Here is an 18404-nt window from a genome sequence, read left to right as displayed (position 1 = left end):
CTGATATTCAGAATAAGACCTCAAACTTGACATGTTCAAGCTAAATGTGTATGTGATCATTCATTTATCATAATTTAACATCCTCTCAGATGCACATCATAAATAATCACTGCAAACAGCTTGAAGATAATTCTGTATTTACACAGAAGTGACACCACTGGAAGACCTGGGCCTCTGAAGAAGGCCTCACACACACACTTCTTTAAACCCCTGTCCCCCTCACTGTCCTGCTTTGTCTTTAATAGCAGTGGGTGTTAGCGGCATGCTGCCTCTTCAGAAGAAAAGATATGGGGGTAGAGAGACGGACAGAGAGAGAAAGAGATAAAAAGGGAGAAGCAGTCAGGGCAAATGTTTGGTCTGTGTCTGATAGAGGCTTCAGATAAACATGCTGGTGTGGCTGCCTCCAGACACACACCTGACTCCTTATGTAGCAGAGGAAAGAGCAGGCCACTGACTACTCCATTTTTTCCTGCTCCTTCTCTGTCCATTGAAATAATCTGAATTGCAACAACTTATTAATTCAATACTAAATGTGAAAAGTCCCTTTTAACTTGGTTGCACTGTTAAAAGATTTGGAGTAACTCAGCTATTAGACTTATTGTGTGAATCACGTGCTGGAAGAGTCACCTAGCATTACACACTAACCTCAACATAGCATCCAAATAGCCCACCCACAACTAACTAACTTGGGGATTCAATCTAATGGGTTTTTTTACATTTAATTTGAGGTATGTCTTGTTGTTTCTCTATACTGTACCCAGTCTGTCGTCACTGAGTGTCACACATGTTGACCATTAACGCCACATCACTCAAAAACAACATTAGCAAGCCACTGTTAGTTTTGTCAGTTGGTTCAGTTAGCTGCCTAACAGGTAAAACTGGTTGCTGGTTGGAAATATTAAGCAACAACTAATCTCTACATGTTAACTGGTATGGGTGGTGCAGCTGGTTTTAATTTAGTGAGACATCAATCTCCACTTAGTAGTCCAAATATAAGAGGAATCAAACGAGGATTGAAATGTTAAAAAGCCTTTATTATAGTGGCTAAATCATTTGAAATGCCAACATGTTTCCACAACGACGACTCCAAACAATACTTCCTTCCTTGTTTAATACATTTTCGTATATTTGGAGTCCCTGGATTGCCTCTGGTTTCTGAAGTACTAGTCTTTATGTTTTCCAAGAGCACCAGACTCACAACATTTTTATCTACAGTACACTGTATTACATAGAGTCATTTACTATTTCTCCACTGAGTAGTGTTATAATTAGGCAAAGTTTGAATTTATGAAAGGCTGTTGCAAACTTGGCCAAACTCTTGAGCTAGCACAAAATCTCCCCTACATGCAAACTCCACAACTGGATTGACCTGGAAGTGTCATTCAGTTTGACCCTGCCTTCCAAATGTGGTGAAGTTACTAATCTGTCCAGACATCGCTGTGAAACAAATCTCAACCCAACACCTGGCTGTAAATGTGTCTGTCTGAGCCATATCAGCCTTAAAAACGTCAGCATTTCACCCTGAACGTGTCAGAATCTGCACACACCTAAAATCAGGATGCTGTGCGTAAGCCCTCTAAACTGTGAGATCTTGTTTCATGCGTGTTAAATTATTTTTTATCATTAAATAACAGTATGTATAACACACTGTATTGCCTTACCAGTAGTAACAGTATTACAGTATGTGCTCCGTTAGCCATTCTCTGCGTAGATTTCATGGATGCACACACTGATATTCTCCCATTTTGTGCATGCTTGTGCCACACACACAGTAGCAGTAGTAATGGTAGTATCAGGCATTACTTCATTCAGCGCAGATAAGAGAAGTTGTGAAACGAACTGTGCAAATCTTTCCACTTCAGCTCAAACTCAGGCTCATATCAAAGCTGCGGAGCGATAACGTCTCTCCCTCGCTTGCACACACGGTTTTAGATAGACTTGGTGACTATGTTGGTGGTCTCTCCCCCTCTCGTCAGCCTCTCTCTTAGATTAGCTTACTGACTGACTGGTATGTACGTCTCATTTCCCAGAAAGAGTCGGACTCAAACTAGCGAGATTCACTCAATTCATCTGAATGAATAGATGAAAATAATTTGAATATCGTTTTTTCATCTACGAGTTTGAACAAGCTTAATAAAGTGATTTATATGCTTTGCATGTATGCAATGCAGTATTGCATTTTAAAAAGTGCACTATTGTGGTTGTAGCAAATGGTAGCCTGAGAGATGCCTGGATAGAGGGAGTCACTATTGTCCAGCCTGGATGATATCAGTGCATACATTACTCTTTCAAGATCAGTGAAAGGAAATGCTTAATTTTGGAGAGGATTTTGAGCTGGAAGAAGCTGGACCTGACATCGCAATCCTCATGATCCTTATCAAATGTAGTGCCAGGGGTTGCACAAGTACACACATTCTTTACTCCAGTAGACGTAATAAAGTACAGGCTCTGAAATGTATTCAAAGTATTAAAGTTTCTGTCTGAATCACATTTCTACCAGCCATTTCTGGTCAAAGCTAACTGAAGCTCACGTCATATTATTATAATTCAAAGACTATTATACATAAAGGTAGAATGAGTAGGATTTGTCCCAGCTGTTCCTAAATGCATCACAGATAGATTGTTGAGTCTCATTCCCAGGACGTCAAATAGCCACATTTTATGTTGGTAAAGCGTCCTGAGCAACAACAAAGAGAGAAAATAAGAAAATCCAGGCAGAGGGCTGCAGGGTCTCTGCAGATACGAGACACTAACACACACTTCTAGTGGGACATTAGCGCGAATTGAAATAGATTATCTGTACATTGTCTTTTTTTGCATCGTCTTTGTTGCATATTATGCCTTTAAAACATTCTGTCACTGTAACTTGTTATGTCGTTTAGTTTTGCTTCGTCTGCCGTGCATGATGTGCACTGATAGGTTGAAATCATTCTTGTGATGTTGGGAAGGCGGTTCGCAATGACGCAAAAGTAAAAATAATCGATAATTCCCTTCAAATGTATTAAACACTAAAGTAACATGCCTGTTTTGAAAATGTGAGGAGTAGGACAGGTATTTGTGTTCAAATGTAGTTGTCAGAAACATACAGTAACAAAGTATTTGTACTTTGTTACTTCTCACCTCTGTATCACACCCAGGTTCCTACCATGTGGTGTGATGTAAGTGGAAGGGTGATTAAGGCTCTGGGCAGTAACAGTGGTATGATGTTGGAGGGCAAGGAGTATCTCCACCTTGTCCTTGTTTAACTGAAAGAAGTTATGAGCCAACCAGTCTTTAATATCTTGGAGACGGTTTATAATTGAGTACATCTGCCTAATTTGGGGGCATTTAGGGGAAGACAGATCTTGCTATAATTGGTGTAGCAGTGAAAAAGATGTTTTGAGTTTGGATGATTGTTTCTCATGGGAGCAGACAGTATAGAGACAGAAAAGAGGTGGAACTAAAACTGAACCCTGCGGAACACAACATAAGATATACACAGGAGTGAAGGATAAGCTGCCAATAGAAACAGTGAAGCGTCCGTTTGTAATGTCAAAACAACACCAATTGATCAAGGGATGAGAAACAGAGGGGTGTCCATTCAGTGACATTTTGAGCAAAAATGAGTTGTCAAATGATAGTTCATTAAGTAAATTGTCATCCACATGTTCATGAAATTATAATATTATACATACATATAAACAAAGTCAGGACAAGTATGGTCATTTTTGTTGTGGCTCTCCTGTAAACTTGTTCAGATATCACTCAAACCATTTTATAAAACACGGTATGTTGGCACCCTCCATCATTCACTGGAGTCCTCTGAAGATCACAATCACTGCTTTTGGTGATAAAATATCTACTTCTGCACAAACAGGATGTATTAACTGCTTCTTGACTTTCTTTTACGCACCATGAATAGAGGGGAATAACCCTTTCGAGGGCGATGTGCGCGTGTGTGTGTGTGTGTGTGTGTGTGTGTGTGTGTGTGTGTGAGGCTGCAGGTGTGCCGTCTGTGTGTGTGTGGGACATTCTCTCCTGGTGCTGGAGCAGAACAAACATGGATTAGAGCCACACCATCATGCAGGTACCAACAACTCCCTGTTCGTCTACACACACACACACACACACACACACACACACACACACACACACACACAGTTGTGCACTCAAACAGCCAGCTGCTGCGGCTTACATGATGTCAGGGCCATTAAAGTCATGTAGCTGGAGAGGGCAGACAGACAGATGAAAGGTCTGTCATTTAAACAGAGTGAACTATTAGAAGGCTTATAATCGCTGATGGACGGACAGGTTTGATGCCTCGGGCGTGGCGGCTGCAAACCTGTAAGGTAGACAGTCCATGTATCTCCAATACATGACACACAAGTGATTTGTTATTTTTTTATCATTATCCAATCATGAAAGCCATACTTTGATGATGATGGGGACAGAGAATGCTGCCAGTCTCGCTCAACAGGTGTGATTGATGGCTCTGATGGTAGCTAAGTCCTGTACACACACACTTGCACTCGTACACTCACCCGCTGTCTTAGTTCGGATCTGCGCAATCCATCGAGAGTTCAACCAGAGGCTTTCCTGATAACATTCACACATACGCACAGTTGCACACGCACGCCTCTGACCTGGCTGGCCGTTGCATCACACACACACACATACACACACGCACGCATACACACACAGGTGTTACCCTCAGTCGACTGTTGTAACAGGGACCAAAGTGTTCACAAACTGTTCCTGTACTTTTGCAAACAGTCGAAAAGTTTGTCTACAGTTCTCCACATTCAGGGAAAAGCTGAAAGATCGTTGGTGTTCTCTTTCTCTACATCTATGCAGTATTTACACTCTGGAGTCATGTTTGTATGGACTTCAGTAGTTTGCATTAGTATCACTGATGTACAGTGGTGCAAATGTATTAAATAAAGTTGCACAAGTTTGATGTAATTTTGATGTGCATACATGCTTGACTTGAGTATTTCCATTTAGTGTGACTGTATATTTCTCCTCCACCACCTTTCAGATGAAAATATTATACATTATACATTTTACTCTGGTGATATGCTGCCCCTATATGTTGGCAGTATGAATTCGACAGGCAGTCAATTCTTACATACTACACCTTTAACAACAATCCAATCAGCACCTCCTTGACCAGATGTTACAAGAAAATGCTACTTACATGTTAATAATTCATTTAAAACCTATTATTGTATAATAAATGCAATAAAAAAACAGACTATTCTGTACAATGTGTACCTGAACATTTTGCTGATAACACCTCTGTCATTAAATTGAAGTACAATCATGAATGCAGGATTTTTACCTATAATTTAGTACTTTATCTGTATTATTTACCTTTAGCGAAGGGTCTGAGTGCTTCTCCCTGGCTAAGTAGAAACAACTTAGTGCTGAGCTAGCTGTCTGCTCAAACAAACCAGATGCCACTGAGCATGTCTGAACTCATATAGACACACCAGTCCAAACCAGCTGCCGTTCAGTCAGCTGCAAGCTGGGGAGCCAAAAGACAGAGTGCGAGAGGGAGGATAGGGGCCCGGAAAGGCCAAGGTCAGCAGGGGCCATCGTCACCATGGCAACGTCAAACACACACTCACACGCATTCACACAGGCAGACGCATGTTGTGAGCTTAAAGGTTACCACAGTAACCTCATACAAAACACACACACACTAGTCATCAAGAAGAGAATGAGCGTGTGGTCAACTCTGGAGGCTTTATTACAATTAATTACAGACACCTGTATGTACAGGTTAAGCTCTCCATGACTGTCATCAGACTGTTTGTACACTCTGCGTCTAAGTCCATTTTTATCCAGAAAGAAGCCTGACTTTGGCTTTCCTGGCACATATCAAAAAACTGATGAGCAACTGAGAGTTCAGTGAGCAAAATACCAGAGGGTGGAGTAAGGTCTTCACAGTTACTGGAGCAAATGTTATTCTCACAGAAGCAGCCCAGCTGCACAGCTGTCCTTGTGGAAATCTGGTTTTAAATCTGATTTTGAGTTTCTCTGAAGCCCCAGCAAATCAGAATATTTGCCTCAAGGCCGGAAGTAAACGTTGTCTGTGAAACTAAATTGGTAACACTTAATGTAATATTTATTTAATAAAAGTGATTTTAGTTAAAAGACTTTTTAAAGGAAATGATGTTTTTTCATATGTTTTAAGTGTGTTGTTTTCCTTTTATATTGATCAATCAGAATTAAAGTTTGCCTATCTTACGTTTCTGCAAACCACAGATACATTCAAATTTGTAGGTGTCCTATCTACCATTTTGACATTTGTAAAATACATTTAAAATCACATTTACATGACATTCATATTACCTGACTTTCATGTCAGGATGTGGAGGGGATGGTGGTGGCACTGCAGCTGGTCAAGAAGGCTGCCAGGCAAGAGACTGCTGTTTGAGTTGGCTTTTTTACATCTGTAAATCACTTGATATTTTTAATTTGACACCATGACATTATCCAGCTGCCTTAGTGGCAACAAAACTAGGTGTTTCTGACAGGGCGTCAGGAGAATTTCCAGCCATGTTTATGACAACAGAGCCAGGTAAGCAAAAATGATCTTTTGTTAACCTCAACCAAGTGGTTTTTATGTCTAAACCTCACCAGACTATAAGTAATGCATTGCCACAACATGAAATTGTAAACTTAACATTTAGAAATGTAAAGTTTCAATATATCTGTAGTTTGCAGAAACATAAATTGCCAACATTTATTCTGGCGATTGGGATGTTGTGCCCCATGTAAACATATGAATTAATTAAGTTTCTGAGGACTGTGCATGAAAGGTTCTGTCATTACACCTCCACTATCTGTGAGATGAAAGACAGGACTTCATCTATACCCTTTTGGACCAAACATCTCAGAAGATGTGTGTTTGTGTGTGTCAGAATGATGGAGTGGTGAAGGGTTTGCATTTTCAAGCAGCTGCTTGTCCTGGTAGAAATGAAGCGGATCGGAAAGGCAGAAAAGCAAAGACAGCCCCTTCCCACACACACACACACACACACACACACACACACACACACACACACACACACACACACTTTCACATCTTACTCATGAAGGAACCTCGTGACTTGAGGTACAGAGCAGTTTAGGTGCTCTGTGGGTGGCTGCAGTGACGCAGCTGCCACATGGAAGAAAAGTATCTGGAGACTGTGTCACCCAAAAAACATGAGTCATCTCTGAGATTCAGTATCTTTCAACAGCACAACAACACGTTGCATTACTGAGAAATGTGTTGTAATGGAATAAGAGTGGAGGGAGAAAAGCTGCAGTAAAATTACACCAATCTTATCAGATAGAAAACACTCACATTATTGGTGGCTGTAAGAAATGTAACATCCCTGAAGACTCTTCAGTTTCACCCTGGAAGAGGTCCTATTATCATGAACAAGGTTTGTCTCTCTCCCATTCTTATTTGCCTCCTCTACATTCTCATGGTTGAACAGATAAACCTCTGGAAAGAAATCATGTTTTTCTTGCTGCACTTTGGATGAAGAGAAAAACTCTTCACTGCCTTCCTCCTGGCTCTCCTCCTGGCTCTCCTCCTGGTTCTCCTCAGTGAATGAAAAAACCCTCTGCACTGTATGTGGATTATTTATAAAGATACAAGTTCATTCAACGGTGATCTATTTGATGCGCACACACAGACACACACACACACACACAGACACACACACACACATACTTCCTGAGTCTCCGGGTCACGGACTAAGGAGGTCAGGGTGTTAGGTGAAGAATTAGTAGCTCCTTAGGAAACCCAATACCACCCACCTGGCCACACACACACACACAAACACGCACACACACACACACACACACACACACACACACACACACACACACACACTCATACACACACGCACACATGCCTCGATGGCGAACAGCACACATGCACACAAAATAGTAGAGCTGCAGTGATTCATCCAGTTGTGACCAACTGCCTTCAGGAGTCGTATGCAGCCGATTAGAAGCTGGAGTCACATGCACACACAAACATAGATTTGAATTTCCAAATGTAATGTTGTGCTTTCAATGTCTCATTGTGTTTTACAAATTGCATTACTATAAATTGGAGTTGTAACACCTCAGTTTGGCCTTAAGAGGGAGACTCACACCACATGTCAGATCTCCGACTCTGCTTTGACTCTGGTAAATTATTCAAAAGACCAGTGAATTTACAGCTATTGTTGTGAATACAATGCCAATAATTAACTGTTTCTTAATACCCAATGCTGCCTTGCTTTCAGTCCATTGTTGAACATCTAGAACACCACACTAAGCCAGTCCTTTTACCTGATTTGAAAGCTGTGTTTTATTTATTCATTACTTCCAGACTAATGGTCGATTGGTATTGATTTAACCATCCAGTTTAAAATCAATCCAATCCAATCAAGCCAATCCATTCATTTTCTATTCCCCTAAGAGCCAGGACGGCCATTTCAGCCAGACTCCCAGGAGTCCCGGTCCTCACAGAGAGACAGATATTCATGCTAATGCAACAAGACAGACACTAATATACACACATACAAAGAGGGAGCCAAAGCCTGAGCAAGCAACCGTTACATAGAAATAGGGGGTCTTGGCAGAGAGAGGGAGAACTTGTCCTAAGCCTATTAGTACTATTAGTGATACTTGGTGGTAATGATTGAAAGCCACTTAGCGCTGGTGTATTTACCGAGAGGATCAGCCACAGCATGGTTAAACAGGCCTGATGGATTAACTCAGTCCAATACTGAGCCATACACACTGACCAGGAGAGGAGAGGAGAGGAGAGGAGAAGAGAAGAGAAGAGAAGAGAAGAGAAGAGAAGAGAAGAGAAGAGAAGAGAAGAGAACTTTAGTTTTCCCTTTGTGTTACCTACATTTATACAGTTTTTGCAGGTTTGAATGCTAAACGGTAAAGATGCAAGGATTATACCGTATAGCTTCAAGGTCTTTGAGTTGATGCTAAACTGTTTAATTAAAAAAGTATGTCCAATTTACTGTTAGGCCATAAATACATTAACATATGTCAATGTGGTAAATAAGCGTAAATATTATTTGCAATTTTGGTAATATCCTAATATATATAGATTTACTCAAGTACTTCACTTAAATGCTAATCTGAGGTATTCATACTTTCCTTGAGACTTCTCAGTTCAAGATTCTTTATGCTTCAGCTTCACTACATTTCAGAGAGAAAGGATAATATATTGAAGTTGCAGTGTGTATGATTTAGGGAGATCCATTGGCAGAAAGAGAATATAATATCCAGAATATTTAGAATCTAATTTTCATATAATGTTTTCATTATTGTAATATCATCACAAACTAAGACAAAGACAAATTACTCTCGTTTTGCCTTCTTTGTCGCCCGTAGAGTCACACTGGTTTGGTTTTGTTTGCTGTTATATTTTAAATAATGCAGTGCTTTCCCTCCTCATACGCACACACACACACACACACACACACACACACACAGAGGGCGGTGTGTTTCCAAAATGCTGTCCATTAAACCGCATGTTCAATATTAAACAGTGAAGGAAATGTATTTGTGGCAGCTCTGCAGACATGGAGCTGTGGTTGAACCTTTTACCCTGATTACTTTTCTTCTAACGCCTGCAGCTTGCCGGAATCACCGCAAGCGATCAAACTTCACCACTAGATGCCACTAAATCTTACACACTGGACCTTTAAAGTGCTACTTGCAGGTTATTTCAAAAGTAATAACAACAAATAATATAATATTGAAATATAAAAATTACAGGTGCTGTTTATCCTTCATTAATAATTATTAGTCTTACTTTTCTTAGTCACTACTTGCCTACTTTTACATAAATAAAATATTAATGCATAACTGTACACAGGATTTAGTTTTTGTGGAAGTACTGTTGCATGTTCTAAAAGCAGAAGCAGTGTCCCACAACGTACAATCACTTGACTATTAAATGTTTTAAATGAATTACTTGCAGCCCAAAGGCCACACATGCAGGATTTCTACCCTTATCTGTGCAGTATGCTGAATAATTTGAGCCTGTTAGCCTACAGCCTTTAATATGACAAGCACTTACAAGGTAGAAGTATAACAGAAGTTGAATTCAATGCAGCGCTGGGAACGCAGCCAGACTTTATCTGGTCCCTTGCCATCCATTTCCATGACAGACATGAAGGGCATTGTGGATCACAGGCCAGCAGACTGTCTGAGGAATAAAGATGTGCCTTAAGCTGTGCGTGACCACAGTGCATGATCAGACTCATGCTTTATGAGGCCTTACGTACATTGAATTACTCCAGCTAAGATAATGCGTGATACATGATTTCCAGACATAAACAACAGGGAGAGATTCTGTAGAATGCAAACAAAAGTATGCCGCGAGGGATATTGGATCAGAGTATTTCACATTAAACTCCAAACAGAGGGATTAAGTTTCTGACCACACATCATGTATATGAGAAGCCTGGTCTGGTTCAAACAAAACATCGCTACTTTTAGCCGCCTTGTAACCTTTTTGGAGATTACCTCTGATTTTGCAGCTTCATTAGGGAAGGATTTTCTCCGGCCCTGAAACAGTTGACATTTATAGATGTGAGGGTTTTTACATTTTTTTTATCTGAACACCAACGACATGCATGCCCCCGCCAACCTTTCACATTCAGTACCATAATGTATCCAATCCAGCTGTGAGGTGGGAGCTCCCAGATGTTGCTGCTGCAGTGGCGTTATGTAAATCAGTGTAACCTAGAGATTACCCTGACAGTCACATGGGTAGGACCGCTGGGCTCTGGACTCACATACAAACACAGACAGATAGCGGATTACCTGCAGGATTTGCAGAGTAATGCTGTCTTTTTGAAATGAGTTAGGGGCATTTCTGCTTTTGCTCGATATACTGTGGAAATAACACAAAAAGACATGTGACACTGGCAATTGTGTGTGATAGATGAGTGAGACTTGAACCCCGAGATGTTGCAAAGCACACTCAGTGCCTTACCCTGCTGACTCACAGAGTGGCCTTAAGCTCTTTTAATCCTGGAGATAAATCCGTGTTGGTGGCGTTTGGCTTCGCTTCTCTGTTTTTTTTTTTTTCCCCTGGTTTTTAAAAAGGCTTTCACGATGGAGAGGCCAGTATAGGAACGAGGTTTGTGTGGTGGTGAGCTGAGTCACACAAGCACCTTAAGGAAGAAACGTGAGGGCGCTGAGTGATGCAAAAACATGCAAATACAGTATGTTTCTCGCTTTCAATCAGGAGGCCAGAAAGAGGGAGAATAAAACCCTTGAGTGCAGGACAGCTGCAGCTATTCTGCTCCAAACATCGCTGCTGGATACATCGATTCCACTGATTACACTGCATCCTCCTGCCATTGACGGGAACATCTCTTCAGTGTTTTCGATCATGTCGAGCATATTGACTCAATTTAGAAAGAACACAGTACAGACAAATCTTCCACATAGTTAGATTTTCAACCGTCTGAGCATTTCTCATCCTCCCTTTGTGGTAGCTATCATTTATTGTCTATACATTATTGACCTAATGGATGCACTGCAGTCAAGTCTCAGAGGAGGGAGGGAACAGGAATGAATTAATGACTGGGAGAGAGCCACTGATACTAGGATGACCTCACTTTATGTGAGATGCCTTACAAGAGACATTATGGTACCACAGTGTGACTGGATAGCATCACTGACAGATTGTGAAGAAGGGGAATAAAAGGGGCTATGTATGACTGTGTCAGGGAGAGTTTTTCAGCTCATATTCAGTTGGGAGTCATTCCAGCAGATGAGAAACAAATTCTCTTTGGCTTAAGATATCTAAAACACTCTTGGAGTAAGCAAATCCTCCTTAAGTCTCCACCACTCTGTTGGCAAAGAGTATTCACCACTTTTAAAAAGTGCCCAGTAAGCAATCTAGATATGACTCAGAGCCCTGCATTATCACTATGTGGTGTATACAGTATAAGTGGCTTGCAATGCAAAGAAGACTCTGCAGTTTAATACCACCGCTGCAATATATACAGTGCATCTTTATGTGGTGTATGTCCAGGGCCCTTCAGCACGTTATGAAGGAGACAAACTTGATAAAAAAGAAGTGTGACACGCTCATTTCTGCTCCACAGCTACACACAATCTTCAAATTGTTTCTTATTTTAGGTTTTGTTGTTGACACTCTGTAAATGATCTTTCTATAGCCATGGTCGGATTAACGAGCTGGGAGACCCGGGGCAAAAAATGATCCCCTGGGTCTCCATTAGGAGCATCAGAGGGAATGGTATAAACATCAGCTGACCAGCTGATGAGGATCCTAAAATAAGATTTCCAACCCTCAAAATATGCTTTCCTTTATCTCCATCTAACGTTAAGTCTTCAGGAGTTGTTTTATTCTTACTGACTTCTTTAATCGTGTAAAGAAAGCCGACAAACTAACTTTAGCAGCTCTTTAGCTATTAATCTCAATTCTGAAGTATAATAACTTATTTGCTTTCCTTCAGACTTTTTTACTTGTCAGAGTAAAAGAAGCACAGGTGCTAATAATACCATTATTCAAGTGCCCCAGTCGGCCACGACAGTTTGATATTGAGCCAGCATAAACTAAACTAAAGCAGCTGAGAGGAATTCAGCCATTATTAATATTATTATGGAGCACTTATCATGGAGCATTTACCCATTTTGTAATACAGCCTTGTTATTACTTTCCACATCTGTTTTGTGTATAAATCATAGACTGTGTTCATGTATTTAAATCAGGGCTGCCCAAAGTGGGGCCCACAGGCCAAAGTGAGCCTGCCATGAGGTTCAATTTGTTCCCAGTGGAAAAGAAAAAAAGTTTATGCTGTTTTATTTTGTGTGAGATAAAATGCTCTTTAAATATGTGGGATCCCTAATTATTATTCATTATTTTTCATTATCTGAGCATGACAGAAGTCAGGCTAGGGAACTTGGGATATTTTTATACATTTTGCACATGACATATAATACAGTAGGTGCTTGTTTAGGGGCCACCATGAAGTTTCAGCTTATGCTAGGACTGCAGGATGTTAGAAACAAATCATATTGCATATAAGAAAAAATGTATGAATTCATGTAGGCTATTATACTTAGTGGTATGTTCAGTGTGTTGTCAGACATCTATCTATCTATCTATCTATCTATCTATCCACTCATCCATCCATCATTAGTGACTGCAGACGGGCAGGGGGCGTGAGAGGCCGCTAGAGAGCAGCCGCCGTCTGCTCAGAGCTGTGTGCTGGCAGGGGGAGACTGATCGTGGCAGAGCAGAGATGTAGTGCAGCTTGCTGGGACTCCGTGGCCAGTCGTCTGTCACTTTTACCGGGGATCATTTGTCTGACATTAACACGGAATGGGAAAGACCGGATTTATTGTTTTGCATAGTTACACTGCATGAATGTGTCGCGTAATGCGACTGAAAAGAGCTGCCTTCGGGGGGAATTATTTATGGTTCGGGACGGTTTTGTTGGAGTAGCTAGTTGCTAGCGCTGGGCTAGCGACTGTGCTGGCTACTTCGAACGTATTTTCGCAAGGATGCTACGGTGGATACGACAGCAGCTGGTAAAACTGCTCTCCTACCTTTTTTCATAACGCTAGGATGCATTATCTCACAACAGCAGTTACTCAACGCGGGGTTTGTCCCACAGAAAGCTTTATGAACTTTATTTGGGTGGCATTTAGCAAGCTAACCTAACTAGCTAGCTGTTGCCGATGTGTCCAAAACATTGTTGACTGTCTCCGCTGTGATGACAGTCAGGTGTAGGTTGGGTTAGCTACCTTCCCGGTTAGCTGCCGTTAATTAGCTGACAGAGGTCTGACTAAGCTAGTTTAGTCGAGACCTAAACAGACCAGGGTTGAGTTTAAAGTGTAGTTGTTACTTAATTGGAAGTTTTCTTAAACGTTTGCCATTGTAAAACATGCTCACTGAGAGTTTACAGTTAACTAAGTTAACGCTACCCAGCTGGCTAACAAACTTGAGCGTTAACGTCAGCGTTGCTAACTTCTCTTCATCTAACGTTAAGTCTTCCGGAGTTGTCTTATTCTTGCTGACTCTTTTAATCGTGTAAAGAGAGCCGACAAACTAACTTTAATAGCTCTTTAGCTATTAATCTCAATTCTGAAGCATAATAACTTATTTATCATCTCTTATTGTAACTTTCGTTATATCTTTGGATCGGCTAAATGTTGTTTTAAAGTGATTTCTCAGTGCAAATCTGTATGTACTGGCTAAAATATAACGTCGACGGTGTTTTAATGATCACATATGATCAACGTCAGAAATCATCCTGTGTTTGCTGTAATCACCTGTTGTTTGCCTACAAACACGGCTGTGTGTCGACGCATTGACAGGCAAAGGCATAAATGGCTCGAACATTTAAAGGACAGTCATGGTCCATGTCAAGCAAATGAGTCCTGCCTGGTTTAGTTGTAACCGAGGCCGTAACCATGGACATTCTTTCACTAACACATGGGATACTTTTTATTATATCAGTCAGGCTTTATTTTCTTTATTTTTTTTAGTCATGCTGCAATGATATAATGGTTATGTGTTAGGATTTATGTTCGTCAAAGTAGAGTTCAGAGTTTTGATGAGAATTAACATCGACATCTAGTCAAAATCAGAGTGGTGTGACTGGTGGAGGGGATGAGTGAGCATGTGAGAAGGACATCCCATGGGAATGAATGAATGAGTGAGTGAGTGAGTGAGTGCATATTATCATATTAGTCACACATTGGCCAAACAGTTGATGTCACCACAGGCAGTGAGTTTAATCAATGTTAAGGTGTTCCTGAGTTCCCATGTCCTGCTCACTGTACTTAAGGTTAGGTCAGAGAGACTCTCCCTCAGCTGCACGTTTAAGTTTTTTCATAAAAGTTTTCTATCTGCTGTCAGGGGTTAATTTTGGCCTTCACTTTTGCTGAGTGCCGTAGAGAGTTACACTCGATAAAAGTGGTAGCCGCCCTCCTCCTAATTTGAGATAGCCAGTTAATTTGACCCATCCTGTATAATTGACCTGCCTAGTTAATTAAAAGTGTAATTAAAATGCATCTTAATACAACTGGCCTAATGAAAAAGTTTGTCAGGGGCATTTGTCTGACCTTGATATCGGCTGAGAAGTCATGCAGTGATGTTTATTCCGTCACATACTGCTCATCAGTTTCTGTCTGGTGATACTGGTTCACACTAAGAAGCAGGAAGGATGAGGGTGGGAGGGTGTTCACTGAAAGTGTGGCTGGTTTTTAATGCCAGTCCTCTTCCATCAGCAGTGCTGACATGCTAGTAATGCTGAATTTACATCAGAAGAGCAAAAGAGCTACCATTATTACAGTGCAAGCAACAGTTGTAACTGGGAATACCCTTAGACATCTTGTTCTTCAAGTATGACATGGACGTTTTTTGTTCACTCCAGCATTTCCAATGAAGAATCACAATTGCAGTGTAGACATTATTGCTCTGCATTTTCCAAAGCATAGCAAGTTTTTACATTGATTTTCTACCTCCCAGGCAGCACTCAGTCTATACTCACATGGTATAAAAATCAACTCACATGTTCAGGATTCTGAGATGTGTGAACAGCAGCCTTTTCAGTGCTAGACACTACAAAATTCACGTAGCCCTTTTTCATAACTTAAGTGATTAATTATGCAGGTATACTGTGTGTGCACTCCGATTCCGCTTGGGCATATTTCACTTGTGTAACGCTTTTCTGCAAGGCCTGATATAGCTGATGCAGGATTTTGGATGACTGCAATAGGAAGCGAGAGTTTTCAAAATAGTCATTTCTACCAACTGCATTACCAAGCAAAGACCAGATGTAATTTTGATAAAACAAAACAAAAATAGAGATAATTAATTTTTATTAGTAGGTAATAGAGATGATCATATAAATCAATGTTAATTGGTATCTCTAACATTACATACCAACATACATTTTAGCCTGTTGAGCTAACAGGATGTTGAACAGTTTTACTGTCTCATTCAGGATCGTTCTCAGTCATTGGTGCAACAACCCTAATAAGCCACTATAATAAAGCAGAAAAGCTAAGATAATTACGTAGCCCATGCCATCCTTGATAAACTTAATTTTGTTATCATCTGTAGCACTGCGTCTGGCTTTTCATTTCATGCCCCACTTTGTTACATATCTGCTTGTACTCATGTTTGTATTGGTGTTGTCATCAGTACCGTAATATCGTCAAAAGCGGCACCTACTGCCCCTGACTACGGACAGTCTATCGTTCTCTCTTCCTCTTTGTGTTGCACTATTTCTGTCTTTACCACTTGCTCTTCATTCAACACCCCCCTCCCTCTTTCCATCTCTGATTAGCTCATCCCATTTGATTAAATGTGTCGTAGTCAATGATACGACTCAGTGCTTTGCCTTGGTTGTGATGCATTAGTCTGTCGCCCAGCTATTGTTCTGGGCAGTGATTCCCCCAAGGCACTGTGGGACTTGTAGGCCTTATGCAGGGAGTAATTACCTGTCGCCCTACAAATTGATGGGGGCACAAGAGTCGGGGGACAAAATAAAAAAGTCTGATTTCACCTGAGGAGAGTGTTTATAAGAAAGCCACATTTTCATTCCTATACTGGTAGAAAAAGTTGACTTTAAAGCTCAGTCAGAAAAATGAGTGATAAACTATGCAATATTTTGTTCTTTAACTCATCTGCTACTTGCTTATTTAATTGGGGATGTAAAAAATGGAATGGTGTATGACAGCCAAGTATGACTTCAGCCCTATACAGTTTTCAGACATTTCTACTCAATCTGTTATTTCAGACTATAGGCAGTCCCAAAACGTCCCAAAGGTCCCTGAACCTAACATTCTTAACATCAAGCTAAGACTTCGGTTCATCATCATTGCTGTTGCTCCTCGAATGTCAGGGCTGTTCAAGAGCATCTGAAAAATCTGTTAATATGAAAAAGTCATGACATACATTTTCTATGCAAGTAAATATCAAAGTCTCAGTTTTCATCAGATTAACTGGTGAGACAATTCTAACCAAAAATAATTGTAATATTGGGATTTGTTAGACTCATTTGCTGACAGAGCCGAGATATTGTGGACCATTATTGTCTTCTATATGCTGCCTGAAGAGGAGCATGAAGCCATATGATGTGGACGAATGCTGTCCTTACCCCTAGTCCATACATCCTGGCATCGCACTGCAAGGCGGCAACAGGAAGACTACGCACATTGTGGGACAAAAGAATTCTGTAACCCCATAGCATAGCATGGCATAGCATAACACTAACCTAACCAATTAGTTTCTTCTTATCCATTGTTCTAAACAAAGAGAGGAAGCAACAGCAAAAGGTAAGGAATGGAGGTTGAGCTGCCAAAGCAACCCCAACAGAAGCCAGAGAGTGGATATTATTTATTTAACCTTTATAAGAAATAGTTCAAACTAAAGTTAAAAAGCAAGCGACAAACTAGTAAATAAATAATGCCTGTACTTGGACCAACATTCTACTGAAGCACTATAGCCTTTTCTCTGGAAAAATTTTCAGAAGCGTTGAGGCCAGTAATAGGACAACAGTGGGAGGTGTCGCAGGCGGGGCACACACCTAGCCACAGCTGGCATGGTGTTGTACTTAGTGGCGTATTTTGGCTTTAAAACTCTGGCAATTGATTCAGGATAGGCCATAACACTGGAACAGTAAATGCTCTCAATTGAATTTAAAATATCCTGTTGAATAAAAAGTTAGATTTTAACATTTCAGTCTTACTCCAAAGGTGAACCTGGTGAGACTTGGCTTTACTTTTGAATATTTATCATTTAGGTTAGAAATAATTTGTTACTGTTGTTTGGAAGAGCAGAAAGTTGTCAGTTGACCAAGTAGTGTTTTTCTTGGTGGTGAATTGTGTGTATGTTCACAACAGGCCATCCTGTTACAGTACATAATGGATCTCTTGCAGTTGTGCTGCACTGACATTCATAATCCAAATCATGTGAAGAATAGTGTTATTTTGTAGAGATTTCTCAATTTGCATTTGAAAAACATTTAAACTGCATCAGATATTGGCCAAAAGGAACATTTTGCAATATCAGCCATCTCTGGTCCCACTCTATAACTTTGTAAGCTTTTGAATGACCCTGGATGTAATCAGCTAAACAGTCTTCTGCAATATTGATGTATTTAATTGGCAGTTCACTAGCTAGTTCAACACGATGAACCAGAAACAGTTAAATCTTTACAGTGTAAAGTGACATTAGCCACATACTAAAGCATGGTAAACAATTACTACAATAAATCTGCATTTCAGTGCTTTCAGATGTTGGATCAGGTGCTTTCCTTAATTCCACATGTCCACATCTTTGTTACAGTTACACCAGGCAGTTCTGTATTCAGCCAGCAGTTGAGCTGACTTAAGCTACTGTGTGCAAGCAT

At 40.5% G+C, this 18404-nt stretch overlaps 1 protein-coding gene across 4 annotated transcripts in view; it reads left to right on the top strand.

The window, feature by feature from the left end:
* The first annotated feature begins 13260 nt into the window (after positions 1 to 13260).
* Positions 13261 to 18404, top strand: part of atp11b (ATPase phospholipid transporting 11B) — a 60632-nt gene continuing 55488 nt past the window's right edge. For all 4 annotated transcript variants that reach the window (XR_014622710.1, XR_014622711.1, XR_014622712.1 and 1 more), the window contains exon 1: positions 13261 to 13569. Coding sequence is in view for 1 of the 4 variants with exons in the window: in XM_084354347.1 (XP_084210473.1) it covers positions 13543 to 13569 (27 nt within the window). In the remaining 3 variants the exon portion in view is untranslated. The remainder of the gene's footprint in view (positions 13570 to 18404) is intronic.

This window comes from Pagrus pagrus, assembly GCF_965226575.1.
Source record: "Pagrus pagrus genome assembly, chromosome: 6".
Taxonomy (NCBI): domain Eukaryota; kingdom Metazoa; phylum Chordata; class Actinopteri; order Spariformes; family Sparidae; genus Pagrus; species Pagrus pagrus.
The sequence above is the reverse complement of the archived record's forward strand: the minus strand, read 5'-3'. Positions and strand labels throughout refer to the sequence as shown.